The sequence below is a fragment of the Myxine glutinosa genome, chromosome 13 (genome assembly GCF_964187855.1).
Source record: "Myxine glutinosa chromosome 13, kmMyxGlut1.1, whole genome shotgun sequence".
Lineage (NCBI taxonomy): Eukaryota > Metazoa > Chordata > Myxini > Myxiniformes > Myxinidae > Myxine > Myxine glutinosa.
Genome location: NC_136273.1, coordinates 28872365 through 28894542, shown reverse-complemented (window position 1 = coordinate 28894542; position 22178 = coordinate 28872365). Strand labels below are relative to the sequence as shown.

General features: G+C 49.3%; 1 protein-coding gene across 2 annotated transcripts in view; it reads right to left on the bottom strand.

Annotated features, from left to right (window-relative positions):
* Positions 1–2225: 2225 nt before the first annotated feature.
* Positions 2226–22178, bottom strand: part of LOC137438753 (uncharacterized) — a 94620-nt gene continuing 74667 nt past the window's right edge. For both annotated transcript variants that reach the window (XM_068134078.2, XM_068134077.2), the window contains one exon: positions 2226–5226. In XM_068134078.2, the coding sequence (XP_067990179.1) occupies positions 4123–5226 (1104 nt within the window). In that variant the 3' untranslated portion in view covers positions 2226–4122. The remainder of the gene's footprint in view (positions 5227–22178) is intronic.

The window sequence follows — 22178 nt, the reverse complement described above, 5'->3', positions numbered from 1 at the left end:
GGCACAAGTCGGGAGGAATGGCACAAGTCGGGAGGAATGGCACAAATCGGGAGGAATGGCATAAGTTGGGAGGAATGGCACAAGTCGGGAGGAATGGCACAAGTCGGGAGGAATGGCACAAGTCGGGAGGAATGGCATAAGTCGGGAGGAATGGCCCAAGTTGGGAGGAATGGCATAAGTTGGGAGGAATGGCACAAGTTGGGAGGAATGGCATAAGTTGGGAGGAATGACACAAGTTTGGAGGAATGGCACAAGTTGGGGGGAATGGCACAAGTTGGGAGGAATGGCACAAGTTGGGAGGAATGGCACAAGTTGGGAGGAATGGCACAAGTTGGGAGGAATGGCACAAGTTGGGAGGAATGGCACAAGTTGCGAGGAATGGCACAAGTTGGGAGGAATGGCACAAGTTTGGAGGAATGGCACAAGTTGGGAGGAATGGCACAAGTTGGGAGGAATGGCACAAGTTGGGAGGAATGGCACAAGTTGCGAGGAATGGCACAAGTTGGGAGGAATGGCACAAGTTGGGAGGAATGGCACAAGTTGGGAGGAATGGCACAAGTTGGGAGGAATGGCACAAGTTGGGAGGAATGGCACAAGTTGGGAGGAATGGCACAAGTTGGGAGGAATGGCACAAGTTGGGAGGAATGGCACAAGTTGGGAGGAATGGCACAAGTTGGGAGGAATGGCACAAGTTGGGAGGAATGGCACAAGTTGGGAAGAATGGCACAAGTTGGGAAGAATGGCACAAGTTGGGAGGAATGGCACAAGTTGGGAAGAATGGCACAAGTTGGGAGGAATGGCACAAGTTGGGAGGAATGGCACAAGTTGGGAGGAATGGCACAAGTTGGGGGGAATGGCACAAGTTGGGAAGAATGGCACAAGTTGGGGGGAATGGCACAAGTTGGGAGGAATGGCACAAGTTGGGAGGAATGGCACAAGTTGGGAGGAATGGCACAAGTTGGGAGGAATGGCACAAGTTGGGAGGAATGGCACAAGTTGCGAGGAATGGCACAAGTTGGGAGGAATGGCACAAGTTTGGAGGAATGGCACAAGTTGGGAGGAATGGCACAAGTTGGGAGGAATGGCACAAGTTGGGAGGAATGGCACAAGTTGCGAGGAATGGCACAAGTTGGGAGGAATGGCACAAGTTGGGAGGAATGGCACAAGTTGGGAGGAATGGCACAAGTTGGGAGGAATGGCACAAGTTGGGAGGAATGGCACAAGTTGGGAGGAATGGCACAAGTTGGGAGGAATGGCACAAGTTGGGAGGAATGGCACAAGTTGGGAGGAATGGCACAAGTTGGGAGGAATGGCACAAGTTGGGAGGAATGGCACAAGTTGGGAGGAATGGCACAAGTTGCGAGGAATGGCACAAGTTGGGAGGAATGGCACAAGTTTGGAGGAATGGCACAAGTTGGGAGGAATGGCACAAGTTGGGAGGAATGGCACAAGTTGGGAGGAATGGCACAAGTTGCGAGGAATGGCACAAGTTGGGAGGAATGGCACAAGTTGGGAGGAATGGCACAAGTTGGGAGGAATGGCACAAGTTGGGAGGAATGGCACAAGTTGCGAGGAATGGCACAAGTTGGGAGGAATGGCACAAGTTGGGAGGAATGGCACAAGTTGGGAGGAATGGCACAAGTTGGGAGGAATGGCACAAGTTGGGAGGAATGGCACAAGTTGGGAGGAATGGCACAAGTTGGGAAGAATGGCACAAGTTGGGAAGAATGGCACAAGTTGGGAGGAATGGCACAAGTTGGGAAGAATGGCACAAGTTGGGAGGAATGGCACAAGTTGGGAGGAATGGCACAAGTTGGGAGGAATGGCACAAGTTGGGGGGAATGGCACAAGTTGGGAAGAATGGCACAAGTTGGGGGGAATGGCACAAGTTGGGAGGAATGGCACAAGTTGGGAGGAATGGCACAAGTTGGGGGGAATGGCACAAGTTGGGAAGAATGGCACAAGTTGGGAGGAATGGCACAAGTTGGGGGGAATGGCACAAGTTTGGAGGAATGGCACAAGTTGGGAGGAATGGCACAAGTCGGGAGGAATGGCACAAGTTGGGAGGAAGTTGGGAGAAATGGCACAAGTTGGGAGGAAGTTGGGAGGAACGGTCACTCCTCCTTTGTTTGAAGTTGATGCACGTGGTGTGCGGCCTCTACCTGGATCTTGTTAGATCTCTTCAAATTGGTTTCTTTTCCATTTTTGTTCCGCACACAGACAAATGAAAGAGGAGATGTTAAAAGCTTTAATAAATAATGTTCAAAAAGACCTGAAACAAAGTTCTCTGAAATGTCTTTTCCGCTCATGATCGATAAATTGTCACTCTTACATAATTGTACATCGTGATGGGGTTGAGTAGAGTGTAGAGGATGGTTAGAGGTACAGGATGAAGAAGAGTACAGATTATGAGGTCTAGAGGGTTGGGGGAGGTGAAGGGAAGAGGCAAGACAGAAAAAATCAGGGCCGGTTGATCAGCATTCCTTCTGAGACGCGAGACAGATATCTCATGCAGCCATTTAAAAGCTTCGGTTGGACATGCATTTCTCTGTTGAGAAACACTGACTTACAGAAAAAAAGAAGAGATTAAAAAGTAAAAACATTAGGTCCAAGTTCAGCATAATACTTCAGCCCAGGACCAAAGTAGATGGTCATACAAAGCAGGTCAAACCAACACACGCGCTCACAAAGCCAAAAACACCTGCATTCTGGCCCGAAGGCCAAAACACCTGGCCACACAAGAACCGTCCGCTATTGCTGGGGTCAGGTATCAATCAGCAAGACGTTTTGGTGTAGGCCCATCTACGTACTGTTTGACACGGCATTGGGGTTACTTTTAGCAAATGCTCGATTTGCATGACCTGACACATCACAGGGATGTGGGACTCCAATAGCCAATCAATGGAAAGATAACAAAATGGGGGGTAAAGACAACACCTCCGAAGAGGCAATGTGGGAGTCAGCATTTTAGACAACGGTCTTGGGTCCGTGCTTCTAAGCCAAAAGGTTTCGTCGGCAAAGCGAAATATTGCGGAGGAAGTCGACATGGAGTCGGGATGGGTGGGAATTCTTCTTTCTCTTCTTACGTTTGCTGCACATGGCTGCGGGTGGCAGCGTTCGCTGGGGGTGAAGCTGTGTCGCTGATGCAATGCCCCCTGTAGGTTAGAAGACGAAGGTGTCATTTGTCCAAGGTGCCCAGTGATAGCTCACCCACACTTGGCGAAGGACACCATGGTACCTTTAACGTCCACCACAACTGATGCTGGGGCACAGGACGCCCAGTTTGATGTACCTGCGAAGCACTAGGATGACAGTTTATAGCTATGCCGAGATTCGGATGGGGATGAAAGAGGCAGATGAATGAGGGGGGCACAGTGGTCTTCCAATGTTGGCAAATCAGACTCTCTATATGATCCTCTTGGGTTAAAGGAAAAGAACATTTAACAGCAAATACATGTCAATAAACAACGTCAGGGTGAGGATTAAGACCTGAGGTAACAATTGGACCCTGCTTTTTGCAAATATACAAACATATAAAAATTAATTTCATACTTATAATATTCTCTTTTACGTAGTTCGAAATAGAATTCCGATTTTATCAGCTGTCTTTCAGATACCGACTATATACAGGGGTAGTGAATAGAAAACTTGGATGAGGTGTATGACTGTATAACAAAAGCTGAGGTGTGTTGTTGAGGTCCTGGAGTAGAGGCTCACGTAGTCTACGTACACATGGTCATCTGCTCCTGACGACAGTGTGAGTTTCCGGTTTGCAAACCCTCAACTCCTGCTGCCGCGGTGTGTTGTTGAGGCCCTGGAGTGGAGGCCAACGTAGTCTACGTACACATGGTCATCTGCTCCTGACGACAGTGTGAGTTTCCGGTTTGCAAACCCTCAACTCCTGCTGCCGCGGTGTGTTGTTGAGGCCCTGGAGTGGAGGCCAACGTAGTCTACGTACACATGGTCATCTGCTCCTGACGACAGTGTGAGTTTCCGGTTTGCAAACCGTTCACTCCTGCTGCCGCGGTGTGTTGTTGAGGTCCTGGAGTGGAGGCCTATGTAGTCTACGTACACACGGTCATCTGCTCCTGACGACAGTGTGAGTTTCCGGTTTGCTAACCCTCAACTCCTGCTGCCGCGGTGTGTTAGGGCACACACACATGCCGTATCAATCCGTATCCAGCGCAGGCCGAGGTTGCGGCCATTTTTCCTTGTAAGAGCTTGGACGAATGACTGGCTAGTTCGACACTCCGAGAGCCAGTTCACTCGGTCGATTCCCCGGCAGCCAACTCCGCCATTGCCCTGCGATTGCTGACATTTTGTCTCGTAGAAGTATTGCCTCAAAGTGGAACCTTCGATGCGGATTTTTCTCAAAACGCTCACATTTTCTCCCTTGATATCCGCCGCTTCTACCTTGTTTACCACCCAGTAACTTTTGCTGTCACAGACAGACAAAGGAATATGATGCAACGATGAGCGCTGCGCATGGCGCCGCTGACGGTTGTAAGCTCCTGGTCTCCGTCTTGCTTCAGATCCTTGGTAGATCTGAGAGCCGATCTCTCTCGGCCTCTCGGTCAACGCATTGTTTGAGTCAAGGTGACCGGACTGAAGATTTGTCTTCTCAAACCTTTGCATTACGTCCTTGTAAACCTTATCCTGCGGCCACTTCGGTGTGGACTGCCCCTCGTGAGACCTAGCGTCTGGAAATCTAGAATCCTGAAACCCAATTGCATTGAGACCTCTCGGACTGGTGACATTATTGGTCTGCTGACTTGCGTCATTCGGCCTCCAATCACTCGTTTGTTCATCAGCCCATGGCAACGATGCCCTCGACCATCCCTGAGATGGGTCTTCCATAGGTCGCCGATCCCTAGGTAGCCCAGTACTGGAACCGAGATGAAAATCTAGGGGTGGGCCTTTGGGTGGTCGGCGGCTTAGGATAACACGGCCATGCAGTCCGAGACCCAACTTAAAGGCCTGCATTGTCCACACTGTACTTGGGCTTTGTCCAGTATCCACTGGAATAAATTCTTCTTCCTCTTCAAGTTCTTCATTTTGCAAGGGCTTTTCTCTCTTGTAAAACTGATGGGCCACAGGGTTCAAAACCAGGCTTTCAGCAGGGGGCTGCAAAAGCCAAAGGAGCTGGGGGAAGAGCCCCAGCAGAAGCCAGGCAAACAGGAGGCCAAGCAGTAGAGAGGGTAGAACTAGCTTATAGGCCTGCAGAGCCTGTGGGTGAAGAAGAAGAATGCAATGCATACATTAGTTCATACATCATTAAGGCAAAACAACCATTGAAATTGCTCAACAAAAATCTCCAGTGATTCCTTAGGACCTCCGATATAAATGCGATGAGAATTTCATTAGGATTGCTTGAGTAATGTTTACAGGGAATGTCAATATGCTACCAACAATCAGTTTACATACTGCAACCTTATGGACAGTAAATATCTACATTCTACAACTTTTACAGTATATTTCATCAGAAGAATTGCAGAGCACAGTCCCACTTCTGCTCAAAAAATTGGTGACTTTCTCAAACTGCGTCTCATTTGGAACTTTGCTGTAACTGGAACTGCAACCTGGAACTTTGCTGTAAGTTCCGCGTGCATTTGGCTTCCTGCCGTTTGCGTCACGCCCTCTTATAGGTATGGCCCCCACTCGCATCTGTGACATACTTATCCCTTCCCCACTCGGCTGCTATTGGACCGTACTCAGTATGTGAATGGGGCAAACCTGTCACCGACCTTTCACCCTGCACTTATGGCGAGCTTTACCCTGTTGGCAAATTTTCTACGTGAACTTGCCTGATGTCCTGTCAGAAGGTTCTGAGGGATATAAAATACAGATTACGAAGGGAAGAACATAAAAAAGGTTGTCAAAAGGATGGCGGTTTTAGACATACACATGGGGATTCATAATTATCGGGGATGCGGGGTTGGGGATAGGGGCTTTCTATACATAAAATGACGCATATCTTATATCACACTTAAATTACCTCACAATTACACATGCAATGTGCGAAATACATATTGCTATATTATGAAAAGGTACCCCCTAGAAGGCATTCACACAACAGTATTGGTCAGTCAATACTTTGTGTCTCCACCTTTTGCCTTCTTGAGTGCCATCACTCTTTTACCCATGCTTCTTGGATACATCTGAAGCACTCTTGCAGGAATATTGTGTCAAAGATCCTGTAGTATGAGTACATTCCACAGTTCGTTGAGGTTACTTGGGTTCCCCTTGTTCTCCTATTTTCCATGTCATCATGGAAAAGATTGATGGGACTCGTGTAAGGCCTTGATGGGAATCGTGTAAGGACTCTGGTGTGGCCATTCTAACACTTGGAGCACGCCAGCTGTAACCTTGATCTCCAAATGCTGTTTTACTAGACCGGAAGTGGGTTTGGTTTTGGATCATTACCTTGTTATAAAATGAATCTCCCAACCTCCTCCTCACAAATTAAGATTAAAGAGCTTTGAATGTATAAAAATATATCCTCTGAAATAAACATTTCTTATTTTATGGATACAAATTGATCAAGTTTTATTGAGAGCATATTAAGATTCGAATACAAGTATAGGTTCGTTTTTGTCTTATTTCCTCCACCACTGAAGGTGGATGAAGGTTATGTTTTCACCATTATTTGTCTGTTTACCCGTCTCTGTGAGCAGCATATCTCAAAAAGTTATAGACAGATTCGGACAAAACTTAGTGGATGGGTTGGGTGTGTGACAAAGAAGAAATGGTTAGCTTTTGGTGAAGATCTGGATCCGGACCTGGATACTAAAATTTTATATCACAAAATGTACAGCACAATATTTCAAAAAGATGTGGACGGATTATAATAAAACCTGGTGGATGAGTTGGGTAGGCAACAAGAACAATCTGATTAGATTTTTAACTTCCAGATGCACATATGGCCTATCAGTGGGATACAAAATGTAAATTGGTCAGCTTGGCGGATGTATGCACTCTACCAAATTACGTTCAAATTGTAGCCATTTGCGTAGCCTGATTTGAGAGCCGACAAACAAGCAACCAATTTATAAGTGGTTTTAGCTTTACGCAAGGATTGTTGATAGGAATGATGAGTTTTATATGCAATCAAATGAGAATTTGAAAGTGTTTTACAAAATGCCCATCCCGTACGTCAACAGCTCCGTCATGATCTGCCCAGGTGACCAACAATGCCGGGCCCACTCTGGCTGGAGACCCTGCCAGCTGTTGCCACAATGAACCAGATTCAGTCCGGCACCATTGGCCCCCTGGGTGTAGATGAGGAATAATTAACTGTGGAGGTATGGAATGAGTTGGCTGAATTTGAGTAATATGAGTAAATAATTTAGTAACTTATTAAGTAATTTGAGTAATATAAATAAATAATTTAGTAACTTATTAAGTAATTTGAGTAATATAAATAAATAATTTAGTAACTTATTAAGTAATTTGAGTAATATGAGTAAATAATTTAAGAACTTAAGTAATTTGAGTAATATGAGTAAATAATGTAGTAACTTATTAAGTAATTTGAGTAATATGAATAAATAATTTAGTAACTTATTAAGTAATTTGAGTAATATGAGTAAATAATTTAATAACTTATTAAGTAATTTGAGTAATATGAATAAATAATTTAGTAACTTATTAAGTAATTTGAGGAATATGAGAAAATATTTTAGTAACTTATTAAGTAATTTGAGTAATATGAGTAAATAATTTAGTAACTTATTAAGTAATTTGAGTAAATAATTTAGTAACTTATTAAGTAATTTGAGTAAAAACCACCTTTAGAGGCCATTTTTCCCCGCAAGCGGGGGTTGGCCTTTTTCGGGAACTGTGGTTGTTGTTGTTTTTCGGTCCCCTTTTTGAAGCAATGTTTTACGACCGGATGCCCTTCCTGACGCCAACCCTTTTTGCCGCCTTTAACGACAAGCAGGGAATTACCAGTGAACTGGTACTCAATTTGCCGACCTCGGAAGGTATGACAGGCTGAGTCAACCCCCCTGGCGTTAATTCAGCGATTTGACCGGGATTCGAACCCAGGATCCTAGGTTATCCTAAGCCGGCACCCTAGCCGCTAGCCCAACACCAGGGATTAAGTAATTTGAGTAATATGAATAAATAATTTAGTAACTTATTAAGTAATTTGAGTAATATGAGTAAATAATTTAGTAACTTATTAAGTAATTTGAGTAATATGAATAAATAATTTAGTAACTTATTAAGTAATTTGAGTAATATGAGTAAATAATTTAGTAACTTATTAAGTAATTTGAGTAATATGAGTAAATAATTTAGTAACTTATTAAGTAATTTGAGTAATATGAATAAATAATTTAGTAACTTATTAAGTAATTTGAGTAATATGAGTAAATAATTTAGTAACTTATTAAGTAATTTGAGTCATATGAGTAAATAATTTAGTAACTTATTAAGTAATTTGAGTAATATGAATAAATAATTTAGTAACTTATTAAGTAATTTGAGTAAATAATTTAGTAACTTGTTAAGTAATTTGAGTAATATGAATAAATAATTTTAGTAACTTATTAAGTAATTTGAGTAATATGAGTAAATAATTTAGTAACTTATTAAGTACTCTGTTCAATCCCACTCCACCCTCCAGGTCTTTAAAACAGCTGTTCACCACCATCTCTTATCTTCCCCCATCCAAAACCTTGATCTTTTCTACCCACGCTAATTTCACCCCAAATCCACTTTTTTGAAATACCAACTTCTGTCCTGGAAGTCCTTGGTGTCCTTGTGTTTTACACTTCTCCCACCCCCCCCCCCCCTTCCCACGCCTCCTCCCCCCAAGCCCTCTCCCTCCCACACATCTCCCTGCTCTCAAATGTTATGTTTGTGTGCTTCCCCTTCTCTCCCCATCTTGTCTTCCGCTCCCTCTTTTTATATATTTTGTTTGTCTGGTTGATTTGTTTGTGAAATAAATGTTAGCTCTTTCACGAGCCTCGATTCTGTATACAAAACAAAACAAAAAAAAAAGTAATTTGAGTAATATGAGTAAATAATTTAGTAACTTATTAAGTAATTTGAGTAATATGAATAAATAATTTAGTAACTTATTAAGTAATTTGAGTAATATGAGTAAATAATTTAGTAACTTATTAAGTAATTTGAGTAATATGAATAAATAATTTAGTAACTTATTAAGTAATTTGAGTAATATGAGTAAATAATTTAGTAACTTATTAAGTAATTTGAGTAATATGAGTAAATAATTTAGTAACTTATTAAGTAATTTGAGTAAAAACCACCTTTAGAGGCCATTTTTCCCCGCAAGCGGGGGTTGGCCTTTTTCGGGAACTGTGGTTGTTGTTGTTTTTCGGTCCCCTTTTTGAAGCAATGTTTTACGACCGGATGCCCTTCCTGACGCCAACCCTTTTTGCCGCCTTTAACGACAAGCAGGGAATTACCAGTGAACTGGTACTCAATTTGCCGACCTCGGAAGGATGGACAGGCTGAGTCAACCCCCCTGGCGTTAATTCAGCGATTTGACCGGGATTCGAACCCAGGATCCTAGGATATCCTAAGCCGGCACCCTAGCCGCTAGCCCAACACCAGGGATTAAGTAATTTGAGTAATATGAATAAATAATTTAGTAACTTATTAAGTAATTTGAGTAATATGAGTAAATAATTTAGTAACTTATTAAGTAATTTGAGTAATATGAGTAAATAATTTAGTAACTTATTAAGTAATTTGAGTAATATGAGTAAATAATTTAGTAACTTATTAAGTAATTTGAGTAATATGAATAAATAATTTAGTAACTTATTAAGTAATTTGAGTAATATGAGTAAATAATTTAGTAACTTATTAAGTAATTTGAGTCATATGAGTAAATAATTTAGTAACTTATTAAGTAATTTGAGTAATATGAATAAATAATTTAGTAACTTATTAAGTAATTTGAGTAAATAATTTAGTAACTTGTTAAGTAATTTGAGTAATATGAATAAATAATTTTAGTAACTTATTAAGTAATTTGAGTAATATGAGTAAATAATTTAGTAACTTATTAAGTACTCTGTTCAATCCCACTCCACCCTCCAGGTCTTTAAAACAGCTGTTCACCACCATCTCTTATCTTCCCCCATCCAAAACCTTGATCTTTTCTACCCACGCTAATTTCACCCCAAATCCACTTTTTTGAAATACCAACTTCTGTCCTGGAAGTCCTTGGTGTCCTTGTGTTTTACACTTCTCCCACCCCCCCCCCTTCCCACGCCTCCTCCCCCCAAGCCCTCTCCCTCCCACACATCTCCCTGCTCTCAAATGTTATGTTTGTGTGCTTCCCCTTCTCTCCCCATCTTGTCTTCCGCTCCCTCTTTTTATATATTTTGTTTGTCTGGTTGATTTGTTTGTGAAATAAATGTTAGCTCTTTCACGAGCCTCGATTCTGTATACAAAACAAAACAAAAAAAAAAGTAATTTGAGTAATATGAGTAAATAATTTAGTAACTTATTAAGTAATTTGAGTAATATGAATAAATAATTTAGTAACTTATTAAGTAATTTGAGTAATATGAGTAAATAATTTAGTAACTTATTAAGTAATTTGAGTAATATGAATAAATAATTTAGTAACTTATTAAGTAATTTGACGAATATGAATAAATAATTTAGTAACTTATTAAGTAATTTGACGAATATGAATAAATAATTTAATAACTTGTGAAGTAATTTGAGTAATATGAGTAAATAATTTAGTAACTTGTGAAGTAATTTGAGTAAGTGTATCGGTCTAATGGTCTCTGAAAGCTTTGGAACACACACACACACACACACACACACACACACACACACACACACACACACACACACACACACACACACACACACACACACACACACACACACACACACACATACCAATTACAATCGTCCCTCCCATCCCTTTGGAAAGGATGAGGATAATTACAGTGCTGTGCTGTGAAAGTGCATATTTTAGTTGAATTAAATTGAATTTCTAATCAGTGATCATACTGCTATAGTCCAAAGTGAACATCAATTTCAAACATGGATGCCGTTTATTGTACGGTGGAACGTGCACGACCTGTGCGGATAACTAATGAACATCCTTCATAACTCCACGCGTGCGAAGCCAAAGCGAGTTTAAGCTTTGTTTGTCTGCCTGTCTACAAACATCAGTTTTTGATTGAGGAACAACTTAGTTTCAAAGTGAATGTTATATTTTGAACACGGATCGGAACATGAATGGGAAAACGAACCTGTAATTTCGCAGTACTTTGACTCGGAAATTGGCCCAATCATGAATGCGCAGAGAGGAGTGAGATTGCTTTTTAGTCTGTCTGTCTGTCTGGCAGTCAAATAAAATTGAAAATCATTCCAAAGAGGAAACTTACTGTTTTAGCAACGTCATAAAGGACACAAACAGCAAGGCATGAATGACTAATGTGACTTTGTTAAATAAGGTGGTGTAAAAGACGCTGCATCAACGGAGGTAAACTTCCTGACTCTCCCCATGTCCTTTTTTCTCGTGACTGCATAGGGTAAGATGTTCCAGTTGATACACGTCATGGATGAAGCGGTGGTGATAAGCGTGGCAGAGCGTGTTGGTCAAATGGCACCAGGAGTGGCAGGAGAAGATTGGAGTCATATACGGTATAAAGGAAATTAACATTAATAATCAAATAAATAAAACAAAAGTTTCAACTATTTTTGTTAGAAAAAAAAAATGTTGTTGCATATTTCACAATTGAAATGATAGAGACTTATAAAAGAATGAATGAATGAATGATCGTTTTAAGGCCATTTTCCCCGCCAGAGCAGGGGCCAGCCTTGCGGGCCCCATGACAATCATGGTTCCCTGTTTAAAGTAATGTTTTTATGGCCGGATGCCCTTCCTGACGCCCACCCTTGGTCGCCTCTTAGGATGCGCAGTGATACCTATTCTAAATCGGGGTACACACCGTGATCATTCATCCCAGCAAGCTGGTACTCAATTTGCCAACCTCGGAAGGTATGACAGGCTGAGCCAACCCCCCTGGTGTTAATTCAGTGATTGACCGACCGGGATTCGAACTCAGCATCCTAGGTATCACAAGCCTGCACCCTAACCACTAAGGCAACACCAGGCTTAGAGACTTATAAAAGAGAGTAATATAAAAAAAGATAAAATTTCATGCAACAGCCTGTGGAAGAACAAGGGCGGGGAGAGAGAGCGCTGGACTCTCAAGGTTCTTTGCCATGTGCTTGAGGAGGAACAAGCAAAACTGCGCCATTTTGAATCGAGTTAAACGAATGTTGGGAATGTCATCTTCATCCCCGTCGTAAACTCATGCACTGATTCAGATTTGCACTTTTGTAGCAACAGCCGCTTCAGCAACAAAGGCTGCGGAAATTGCTAAGGTGTCACAAGGAACTGTCTCAAAGGTGACGTCAGCCTGGGAGAAAAGGAAAGATGTCATCATCGAAACGCAACAGTGAGCAGCAGCGCAAACTCACAAGCTTGATGCACGGGCATTATTCCGGACTGCAATGTGGTACAGGAGAGCAATGGCGGAAAAACTGTGTGCGGAGTTCAATGTTGGTCGTGAGCATCCGGTATCGTCAAAAATGGGCAGAAGGGAACTTCACAAGGTGCGATAGCATAGCTGGGTTACTTGGGAGCCTCCATTTTGCACGTTTCTGTATACGCTGCCACTGATAACTCGCCAACAAGTGAGGAAACCTGTCCGGCGGCTGATGGAGGCATGTAGCATTGGGATTCTCATGTATATACTACTTGTGAATATCTGCAGCTGTAGAGGAACTAGGGTAGGGTTTGAAACACAAAGGGCTTACTTACCATGGGTCGCTTTTCTTTGTTGCTTTACGCAGCTTTCTTTGGCTGAAAGAGCATGGGGTTTAATTTTTGGAAATCCTAGCCACTTGGGGGACATTCATTAGGTGAGAGTAGATTGAGTACAGCGGATAAGCTCTCATATTTTAACAAATTGTGCATTTTTTGAGAAAAGCATGAAATTTCTAGCATAGTTAGTATATACCATAAGGTTTATTTTCAGATGTGGAGGGAAGTCAGATTTGACCTCTGAGGACCGTGAGAGGTCAAATCCGAAATGGCCGCCAGTCCACCGGGTCTAATATTCAAACGTGCTTATAGGTGTCATTTCCAACTAAATTGGGGATGCCAATTCATTTGGTGATACTTTTGAGATCGCCAGAACTCAAGGACATGCATTTAGGTCACGGTCAAGGTCAAATTACGTTAAATACCTATTTTTATGATACTGCAGTTGGAACTGCTATTGGAAAATGTTCATTTGAACTTTTAAAACTTAATTTTTTCAGGTACAGGGATAGGTACAGAACACCCAAAGACCAGAAATGATGAAAAAAAAGTGTTTACACTGCAAGGAATGATGCAATAACCTCTGAAAAAATAACTGTAGTTAACCAAGTATGTCTACCAAAGCTTACATTAAATCAAGTGCAATGATGAAAATTGGTAATGATCTAAATCTAACAGTCTCCAGAACAGAAGCACAGTGCAGTGCACTTGAATGCAGCTTTGGCACACTTGCAGTGTCCCAGACCCACAGGACCCTTTCTTGCAGCCACAGTCGATCAATTCATGGCACCATTTTGATGCTTCAGGAAGAGTGGTCCAAAGAGGCTGCCATCCAGTTGTCTCCTTTGTCCAGCCCCAGTCAGGTGGGTCTGGCATCTCTGGATCCATGACCAATGCCTGGTTACAACAGTTGGCTTGGTAGCAAGTGCGCTTGATGTGCTGCTTGAGTGTTGCCTGGGTTGGAGGAATGTTCTCTAGAGTTCTACACTTCTGTGTGAAGAGCTGTTTCCTGGCATCATTCACTTCCGTGCTCTCACTGGTTCTATCGTACATCAGCACCACAAATCGCTCTAGCAGTAACATTGAGCCTTCACTGACCTCACTTGGCATGCCTAGGAGTTCATTGAAAGCATCATTCATCTCTGGGCATCCCCAATTTAGTTGGAAATGACACCTATGATGTTTTTCTACACTATTTGGTTCCAAAACTAAGCGCGTTTGAACATTAGACTCGGTGGACTGGCGGCCATTTTGGATTTGACCTCTCACGGTTCTCAGAGGTCAAATCTGACTTCCCTCCACATCTGAAAATAAACCTTATGGTATGCACTAACTATGTTAAAAATTTCATGCTTTTCTCATAAAATGCACAATTTTTGTGTTTATCTGCTGCACTAATTTGTTATTTCCTGCAAGTGTGTCCCAGTGAACATCACTCTGTGGAAAATGATATTTCTGTTGCATTTTATAGCACAAAAGCATTACAGTATTTTCCTAGCAAGGCCAAATATGGTTACAGTATATCCCAATTTCTTTCAAGTATACACTGTGTTCCAGAAGAAAGTAATACTTTGTGGAAATATCACCATTTTAAATTGCCCACTGAAGCTCCAGAGATCCTGTGTGGAGATGGGAGAAACTTCCAGAAGGACAACCATCACTGCAACTGTGTGACGCTTTATGGCAGAATGGCCAGACGGAAGCCAACCAGTTCTATCTTGGTTTCATCACACCACAGAATCTTGTTTCTCACAGTCTGAGAGTCCTTTAGGTGCGTTTCTACAAACTCCAAGCGGCTTTCATTGAGGAGAGGCTTCCGTCTGGCCACTCTGCCATGCAGCCCAGATCGGTGGAGTGTTGCAGTGATGGTTGTCCTTCTGGAAGTTTCTCCCATCTCCACACAGGATCTCTGAGCTCAGCCAGAGTGACCATCGGGTTCTTGGTCACCGCTCTCTTACCAAGGCCCTTCTCCCCCGATTGCTCAGTTTGGCCGGGCGGCCAGCTCTAGGAAGAGTCCTGGTTGTTCCAAACTTCTTCCATTTAAGAATTATGGAGGCCACTGTGCTCCTGGGAACCTTCAATGCAGCAGAATATTTTTTGTAGGCTTCCCCAGATCTGTGCCTCGACACAATCCTGTCTCTGAGCTCTGCAGGCAGTTCCTTCGACCTCATGGCTTGGTTTTTGCTCTGATATGCATTGTCAGCTGTGAGACCTTATATAGACAGGTGTGTGCCTTTCCAAATCATGTCCGATCAATTGAATTTACCACAGGTGGACTCCAATCAAGGTGTAGAAACATCTCAAAGATGATCAAGAGAAATGGGAGGCACCTGAGCTAAATTTTCAAGTGTCATAGCAAAGGGTATGAATACTTATGTCAATGTGATATTTCAGTTTTTTCTTGTTGATAAATTTGCAAAACTTTCTAAAATCCTGTTTTCTCTTTGTCATTATGGGGTATTGAGTGCAGATTGATGAGGGAAAAAAATGAATTTAAACGATTTCAGCATAAGGCTGCAACATAACAAAATGTGGAAAAAGTGAAGGGGTAAAGCGCGGCGTTACGCGCGCTGCTTGCGAGCAAGGAGGAAGCGGACAAGCAGTAACTTACAAGCGTCTTTATTTCAGGAGCTCACTGTAACACTGGCCCGCTCCGAGTCCGGGCTGGGCGCCCGGTGTATATCATGAGGCCACGCCTACCCCTCGGGCGTGGCCACCGCCCACTTGGTGCGCGGAATGATGTCACCACGCCAGTGGGCTTTTGTGTCCGCCACACACGCCCCCCCAGAATTCCCGCGCACCTGGAGGGCCAGTTTGCGGGGCAGACGAATGACCCGGCCGAAGCGCCCCCTGGCGATCGGCGGCGTCCGGGGTGCAGGGATGCCAGGTGGGATGCGCCTGGCTGCCCCTGGGATGGGTGCAGGACCGGGGGGCGGCGTGGTGGCGGGGCTGGGCGGTGCCGGGGGTCCGCCCGCAGGAGGGCGGCCCCGACGTGGGGGTCGGGCCACTGGCGGTGGATGGTCCACATCGAGGTGGGCCGGCTTGAGGCGGTCTACCGAAACGCGGTCAGGAGTACCGCCGATGTCCAGGGTGAAGTGCTTCGCCCCGGTCTCCAGCACGCGGAAAGGCCCGTCGTACGGGGGCCGCAGTGGTGTCCGATGGGCATCGTGGCGGACGAAGACGTACTCCGCCGTGTGAAGCTCCGGGGTGACGTGCGTCAGTGGGTGCCCGTGGCATGCCGTTGGCACCGGGGCGAACCTCTGGGCGGTCTCTTGCAGAGCGGAGCGCTGCTGTGCCGCGGACCATGGTGCCGTGGAGTCGGGGAGGAACTCGCCCGGCACCCGCAGCTGTTGCCCGAAGACCAACTCCGCCGCGGATGCGCGCAGGTCCTCCTTGGGCGCCGTCCGGAGGCCCAGCAGGACCCAGGGGAGCCTGTCGACCCAGCCGCCGTCGCGGAGGGTGGCCCGGAGCGCGGCCTTCAATGAGCGGTGAAATCGCTCACACAGGCCGTTAGCCTGGGGGTGGTAGGCAGTGGTTCGGTGCAGCCGGACCCCGAGCCCCTGCGCAACCGCCCCCCAGAGCTCCGAGGTGAACTGGGGGCCGCGGTCGGATGAGATGTCTGAGGGGGCGCCGAACCGGGCGACCCAAGTGGCGATGAAAGCCTGCGCGACATCGGCTGCCGTTGTCGACGCCAAGGGCACGGCCTCCGGCCACCGGGTGGTGCGGTCCACCATGGTGAGGACGTAGGTGAAACCCCGCGAGGGGGGCAGAGGTCCCACCAGGTCCACGTGGACGTGGTCAAACCGGCGTTCCGGCACCGTCGACGGGGCCAACGGGGCCTGGGTGTGCCGGTGCACCTTGGCGCGCTGGCACGCGAGGCACGTCCTGGCCCAGCCGTGGACGGCCTTCCGGAGGCCATGCCAGACGAACTTGTCGGCGATCAGCCTTTGGGAGGCCCTCGCGCCCGGGTGGGACAGGCCGTGGATGGCGTCAAACACCTGGCGCTGCCAGCCCGTGGGCACGATGGGGCGAGGACGCCCGAGGGAGACGTCGCACAGGAGGGCCGCGCCCGCGCCGTCGAACGGCACCTCGGTGACGCGGAGGCCCGTGACGGCGGTCCGCAAGGCCTGGACGTCGGGGTCAGCGGCCTGGTCCGCTGCCATCCGGGCATAGTCGATGCCGAGGTGGACTGCGTGGGCGACGGCCCGGGAAAGGCAATCCGCCACCGGGTTGTCCTTCCCCGCGACGTGCTGGATGTCCGTCGTGTACTCGGACACGGCCGAGAGGTGACGCTGCTGCCGGGCCGACCACGGCTCGGTGACCTTGCCCATCGCGAAGATCAGCGGCTTGTGGTCGACGAAGGCAGTGAACGCACGGCCCTCGAGCAGATGGCGGAAGTGCCTGACCGCCAAGTGAAGTCCGAGCAACTCGCGGTCGAAGGTACTATAACGGCGTTCGGGCGGGCGAAGCTGCCGGCTAAAGAACGCCAGCGGTTGCCAAGCTCCACGCACCCATTGCTCGTGCACCGCGCCCTCCGCGTAGTCCGAGGCATTGGTGGTGAGGGCGATCGGTGCATCGGGCGCCGGGTGCGCGAGCATGGTGGCGTTAGCCAAGGCGAGCTTCGCGCCCGTGAACGCCGTGTCCATCTGCTCGGTCCAGGTAACGTCGCCTTTACCCGGCTTACCTCGGAGAGCTTCGTGCAGGGGGCGCAGGAGCTGGGCGATACGGGGCAGGAACCGATGGTAAAAGTTCACCATGCCCAGGAACTCCTGCAGCCCTCTGATCGTGCGGGGGCGCGGAAACCCCTTCACCACCTCCACCTTGGCCGGCAGGGGGACGGCTCCGTGCCTGGTGACACGGTGCCCCAGAAAATCGATTACGGCGGCGCCGAGCCGGCACTTTGCGGGGTTCACAATCAGGCCATGCTGGCCCAGGCGTTCGAAGAGCGTGCGGAGGTGGCGTAGGTGCTCTTCGCGGGACGCGCTGGCGACGAGGATATCGTCCAGGTAGACGTAGACAAAATCCAAGTCGCGCAGGACGCTGTCCATCAGTCGCTGGAACGCCTGAGCCGCATTCTTCAGACCGAAGGGCATGCGCAGGAACTCGAAGAGTCCGAATGGCGTGATGACCGCCGTCTTCGGGACGTCCTCCGGCCTGACGGGGACCTGATGGTAGCCGCATATGAGGTCCACCTTCGAGAAGAAGGACCTGCCCGCCAAACGGGCGGAAAAGTCCTGAATGTGGGGGACGGGGTAGCAGTCGGGAGTCGTGGCGTCATTGAGACGGCGATAGTCCCCGCACGGTCGCCATCCCCCGCCGGGCTTCGGCACGATGTGCAGCGGCGACGCCCAAGCGCTCTCTGAGCGCCGAACGATGCCGAGTCGCTCCAGGGTAGCGAACGCCGCTTTTGCCACCGCCAGCTTCGTCGGCTCGAGGCGGCGTGCCCGGGCGTAGACCGGTGGCCCGACGGTGGGGATGTGATGGGCCACCCCGTGCTTGACGGCCCCCGCCGAGAAGGTGGGCCGCGTGAGGGCCGGGAAGCCGGCGAGGAGGCGGGTGAATGCGTCCGCTGCCGGAAGCGTACAGACCAACGTGGCCGGAACCGAACCGTTCGGCAACCCGCTTGGCAAGCCGCTCGTTGAGCTGGGCAACGCACAAGCGAGCGAGCTGAACGTCTCGGCCTGGACAAGACGTCTGCGCTTGACGTCGACCAGGAGCCCATTAGCGCACAGGAAGTCCGCGCCAAGCAGTGCCATGGGCACGTCGGCGGTGACGAACGTCCATCGGAAAACCTGCCCTCCAAACCGCAGAGAGAGGCAGCGTTTTCCGTACGTACGGATGGGCGTCCCGTTCGCGGCAAGCAGCGCGGGGCCCCCACCCGCGGCGTGCTTGTCTGACGTGCCGGCGGGAATGACACTCACCTGCGCTCCCGTGTCGCACAGGTAACGGCGCCCGGAGAAGGTGTCCGTTATGAACAGCAGGCTGCTCGAACGGCCGGCGCTCATCGCCACTATTGAGCGCCGGCCCGGGCGTTTCCCGACCTGTTGAAGGAGCATGGCGGATGACACTGCCGAGCTTCGTGGCCGAACTTGGCGTGGAACCAGCACCAAGTGGTGGAGCTGGAGGAGCGCGGCTGGCTCCGCCAGGCCGGTGGAGTTGGCGGGTTTCCCCGCGGTGGCGGTTTTCGCCGCGGCGGTGGGCGGGGCGTGGCGGCGTTCACGAGGTGCGTATCAGCATGCTGCGTATGCTGTAGAAGCTGATGCTGTGGAACAGCAGCATCAGCAGCATCAGCAGCATCAGCCTCGAGGGCCGTGACGGCCACGCCGACTCTCGCCCGCGTGTCCGAAGCGGCGAAGTACCTGTCCGCCTCGGCTGCCAATGCTCGGGGTTCCGTTAGCCCGGTCCCGGCCAACGCGAGGCGAACCTGCGCTGGAAGTTGGCGACGGAAAAGCGCCCGGAATAGAGAACCGGGGGCTTCGTCGCCCAACAGTGACAGCATATGGTCCATTCGGACCGACGGGCGCGTGTCACCGAGCTCGGGGAGATCCAGGAGGCGGTCGGCCCGTGCGTCGTCCGTGAGGCCGAACGTGGCTAGGAGTAGCCGCTTGAGTGCCTCGTACTTGTGGCCGTCCGGTGGGTGGCGAAGGACGGACACAACTCGAGCGGCCGTGCCGGGCCCGAGGGAGGCGACGACGTGGCAATAGCGCGTGTCATCGCCGGTGAGGCGCCGTAGCTGAAATTGGGCTTCAGCCTGGACGAACCAGACTTCGGCCTGAGCCTCCCAAAATTCGGGAAGTTTGACGAAGTTGGCCATGGCAATGGCGTCGCGTGTGGAAGGATCGCTCCGGCAGATCCAACGTCAAGGGGGTCACCAGTAAAGCGCGGCGTTACGCGCGCTGCTTGCGAGCAAGGAGGAAGCGGACAAGCGGTAACTTACAAGCGTCTTTATTTCAGGAGCTCACTGTAACACTGGCCCGCTCCGGGCTGGGCGCCCGGTGTATATCATGAGGCCACGCCTACCCCTCGGGCGTGGCCACCGCCCACTTGGTGCGCGGAATGATGTCACCACGCCAGTGGGCTTTTGTGTCCGCCACAGGGGTCTGAATACTTTCTGAATGCACTGTATATATATAATGTGTGTGTGTGTGTGTATATATATATATATATATACGGTATATATATCGTTATGTGGGAAGGGGGGAGGGGGATCCATAGCTAGACTGTGATAAGTGTTGTATGATTTGTGTGTTTCAAGTGATAGGGACTTGTCATAAAAGGTCATTTGTTACATGTGACGCTGAGGCAGGGTATGTAATTGATAAACAGATTAGACATTAATTTTGTGGGCATAAACAACTCATGCCTGTAGGTGGGGCTCTGTGAAGATTTCCCATGAAGCACACGTGTCATATATATGTAAAAGGCCATCACAATCTGTTTGGCCAATGTGTGACAGTCATGGTGGCATAATGATATGTGGAGCCAGAAGTACCAATGTGCATTATTTTTTATTGGGGCTGCCCCATTGGTGGGACAGCGAGATGAGAACTCTTCTCAGGAGGAAGGAGAGAAGAACTACTGAGAGACCTGGCTTGGAAGAGGAAGGAGAGAATTAGAGAGAGACCTGGCGAGGAGGAAGAAGAAGAGTGCTCATGTGTGTCTTTGGAAAGATTTTAAAAGCCTCGTGTAAAAGCAACACAAACAAGTGGTTCTTTCTGGAGTTTTGGGATTGCCCCTAGCTGGGATCACCCTGCATTTTTGAAGGGCCTGGAGGGAGAGGGCAGACCAGGAGGCCTCGCTTGGAGTCCACAAGGCCTGGTTGAGGCTGATAGTTGCTGACCTTCCTTGTGTGTGACTGATCGTCATCATGCTCTGTTCTGAAAAGGGAAGTCTATCCTGCATTATTGGCTTGTTGTTCGAGTGTGATGTGTGGCGACTTTAGTAGGATATGATGTAGTGTGGTGCTGGGCACACACGTTAAATAAAGGTAGGCCACAACGCTTTGGGTTAGGTAGAGCTCTTTATTGCTTGCTCACTCGTCAGCACTGCCGTGCTCGGGGCTGCGAGCCCGCGTGTATATCTGGAGGCCACGCCTCACCTGGGGCGTGGCCGACACCCACTGGTGCTCGGAATTATGTCACTGCGCCAGCGAGTCATCGTGTCCGCCACACGTGCCCCCCCAGAATTCCCGCGCACCTGAAGGGTCAGTTTGCGGGGCAAACGGATGACCCGGCCGAAGCGCCCTCTGGCGGCTGGCGGCGTCTGGGATGCCGGGACGCCATCTGGGATGCCTCTGGCGGCATCTGGGATGGGTGCAGGGCAGGGGGGTGGCGTGACGGCGGGGTTGGGCGGTGCCGGGGGTCCGCCCACCGGGGGGTGGCCCCGACGCGGGGGCAGAGCCGCTGGCGGGGGGTGGTCCAAGTCGAGGTGGGCCGGCTTGAGGCGGTCCACGGAGACGTGGTCAGGAGTACCGCCGATGTCCAGGGTGAAATGCTTCGCCCCGGTCTCCAGCACGCGGAAGGGCCCGTCGTACGGGGGCCGCAGCGGTGTCCGGTGGGTGTCGTGGCGGACGAACACGTACTCCGCCATGCGAAGCTCCGGGGCGACGTGCGTTGGCGGGCAACCGTGGTGCGCCGTCGGCACCGGGGCGAACCTCCGGGCGGTCTCCTGCAGGGCGGAGCGCTGCTGCGCCGCGGACCATGGTGCCGTGGAGTCGGGGAGGAACTCGCCCGGCACCCGCAGCGGTTGTCCGAAGACCAACTCCGCCGCGGATGCGCGCAGGTCGTCCTTGGGCGCCGTCCTGAGGCCCAGCAGGACCCAGGGGAGCCTGCCGACCCAGCCGCCGTCGCGGAGGCTGGCCCGGAGCGCGGCCTTCATGGCACGATGGAAGCGCTCACACAGGCCGTTGGCCTGGGGGTGGCAGGCCGTGGTGCGGTGCAGCTGGACGCCAAGCCCCCGCGCTACCGCCCCCCAGAGCTCCGAGGTGAACTGGGGGCCGCGGATGGACGAGATGTCCGAGGGGGCGCCGAACCGGGCAACCCAAGTGGCGATGAACGCCTGCGCGACGTCCGCGCCGTCGTTGCTGCCAAAGGCACGGCCTCCGGCCACCGGGTGGTGCGGTCCACCATGGTGAGGACGTGGGTGAAACCCCGCGAGGGGGGCAGAGGTCCCACCAAGTCCACGTGAATGTGGTCGAACCGACGTTCGGGCACCGTAAACGGGGCCAGCGGGGCCTGGGTGTGGCGGTGAACCTTCGCGCGCTGGCACGCGAGGCACGGCCTTCCGGAGGCCATGCCAGACGAACTTGTCGGCGACCAGCTTTTGGGAGGCCTTCGTGCCC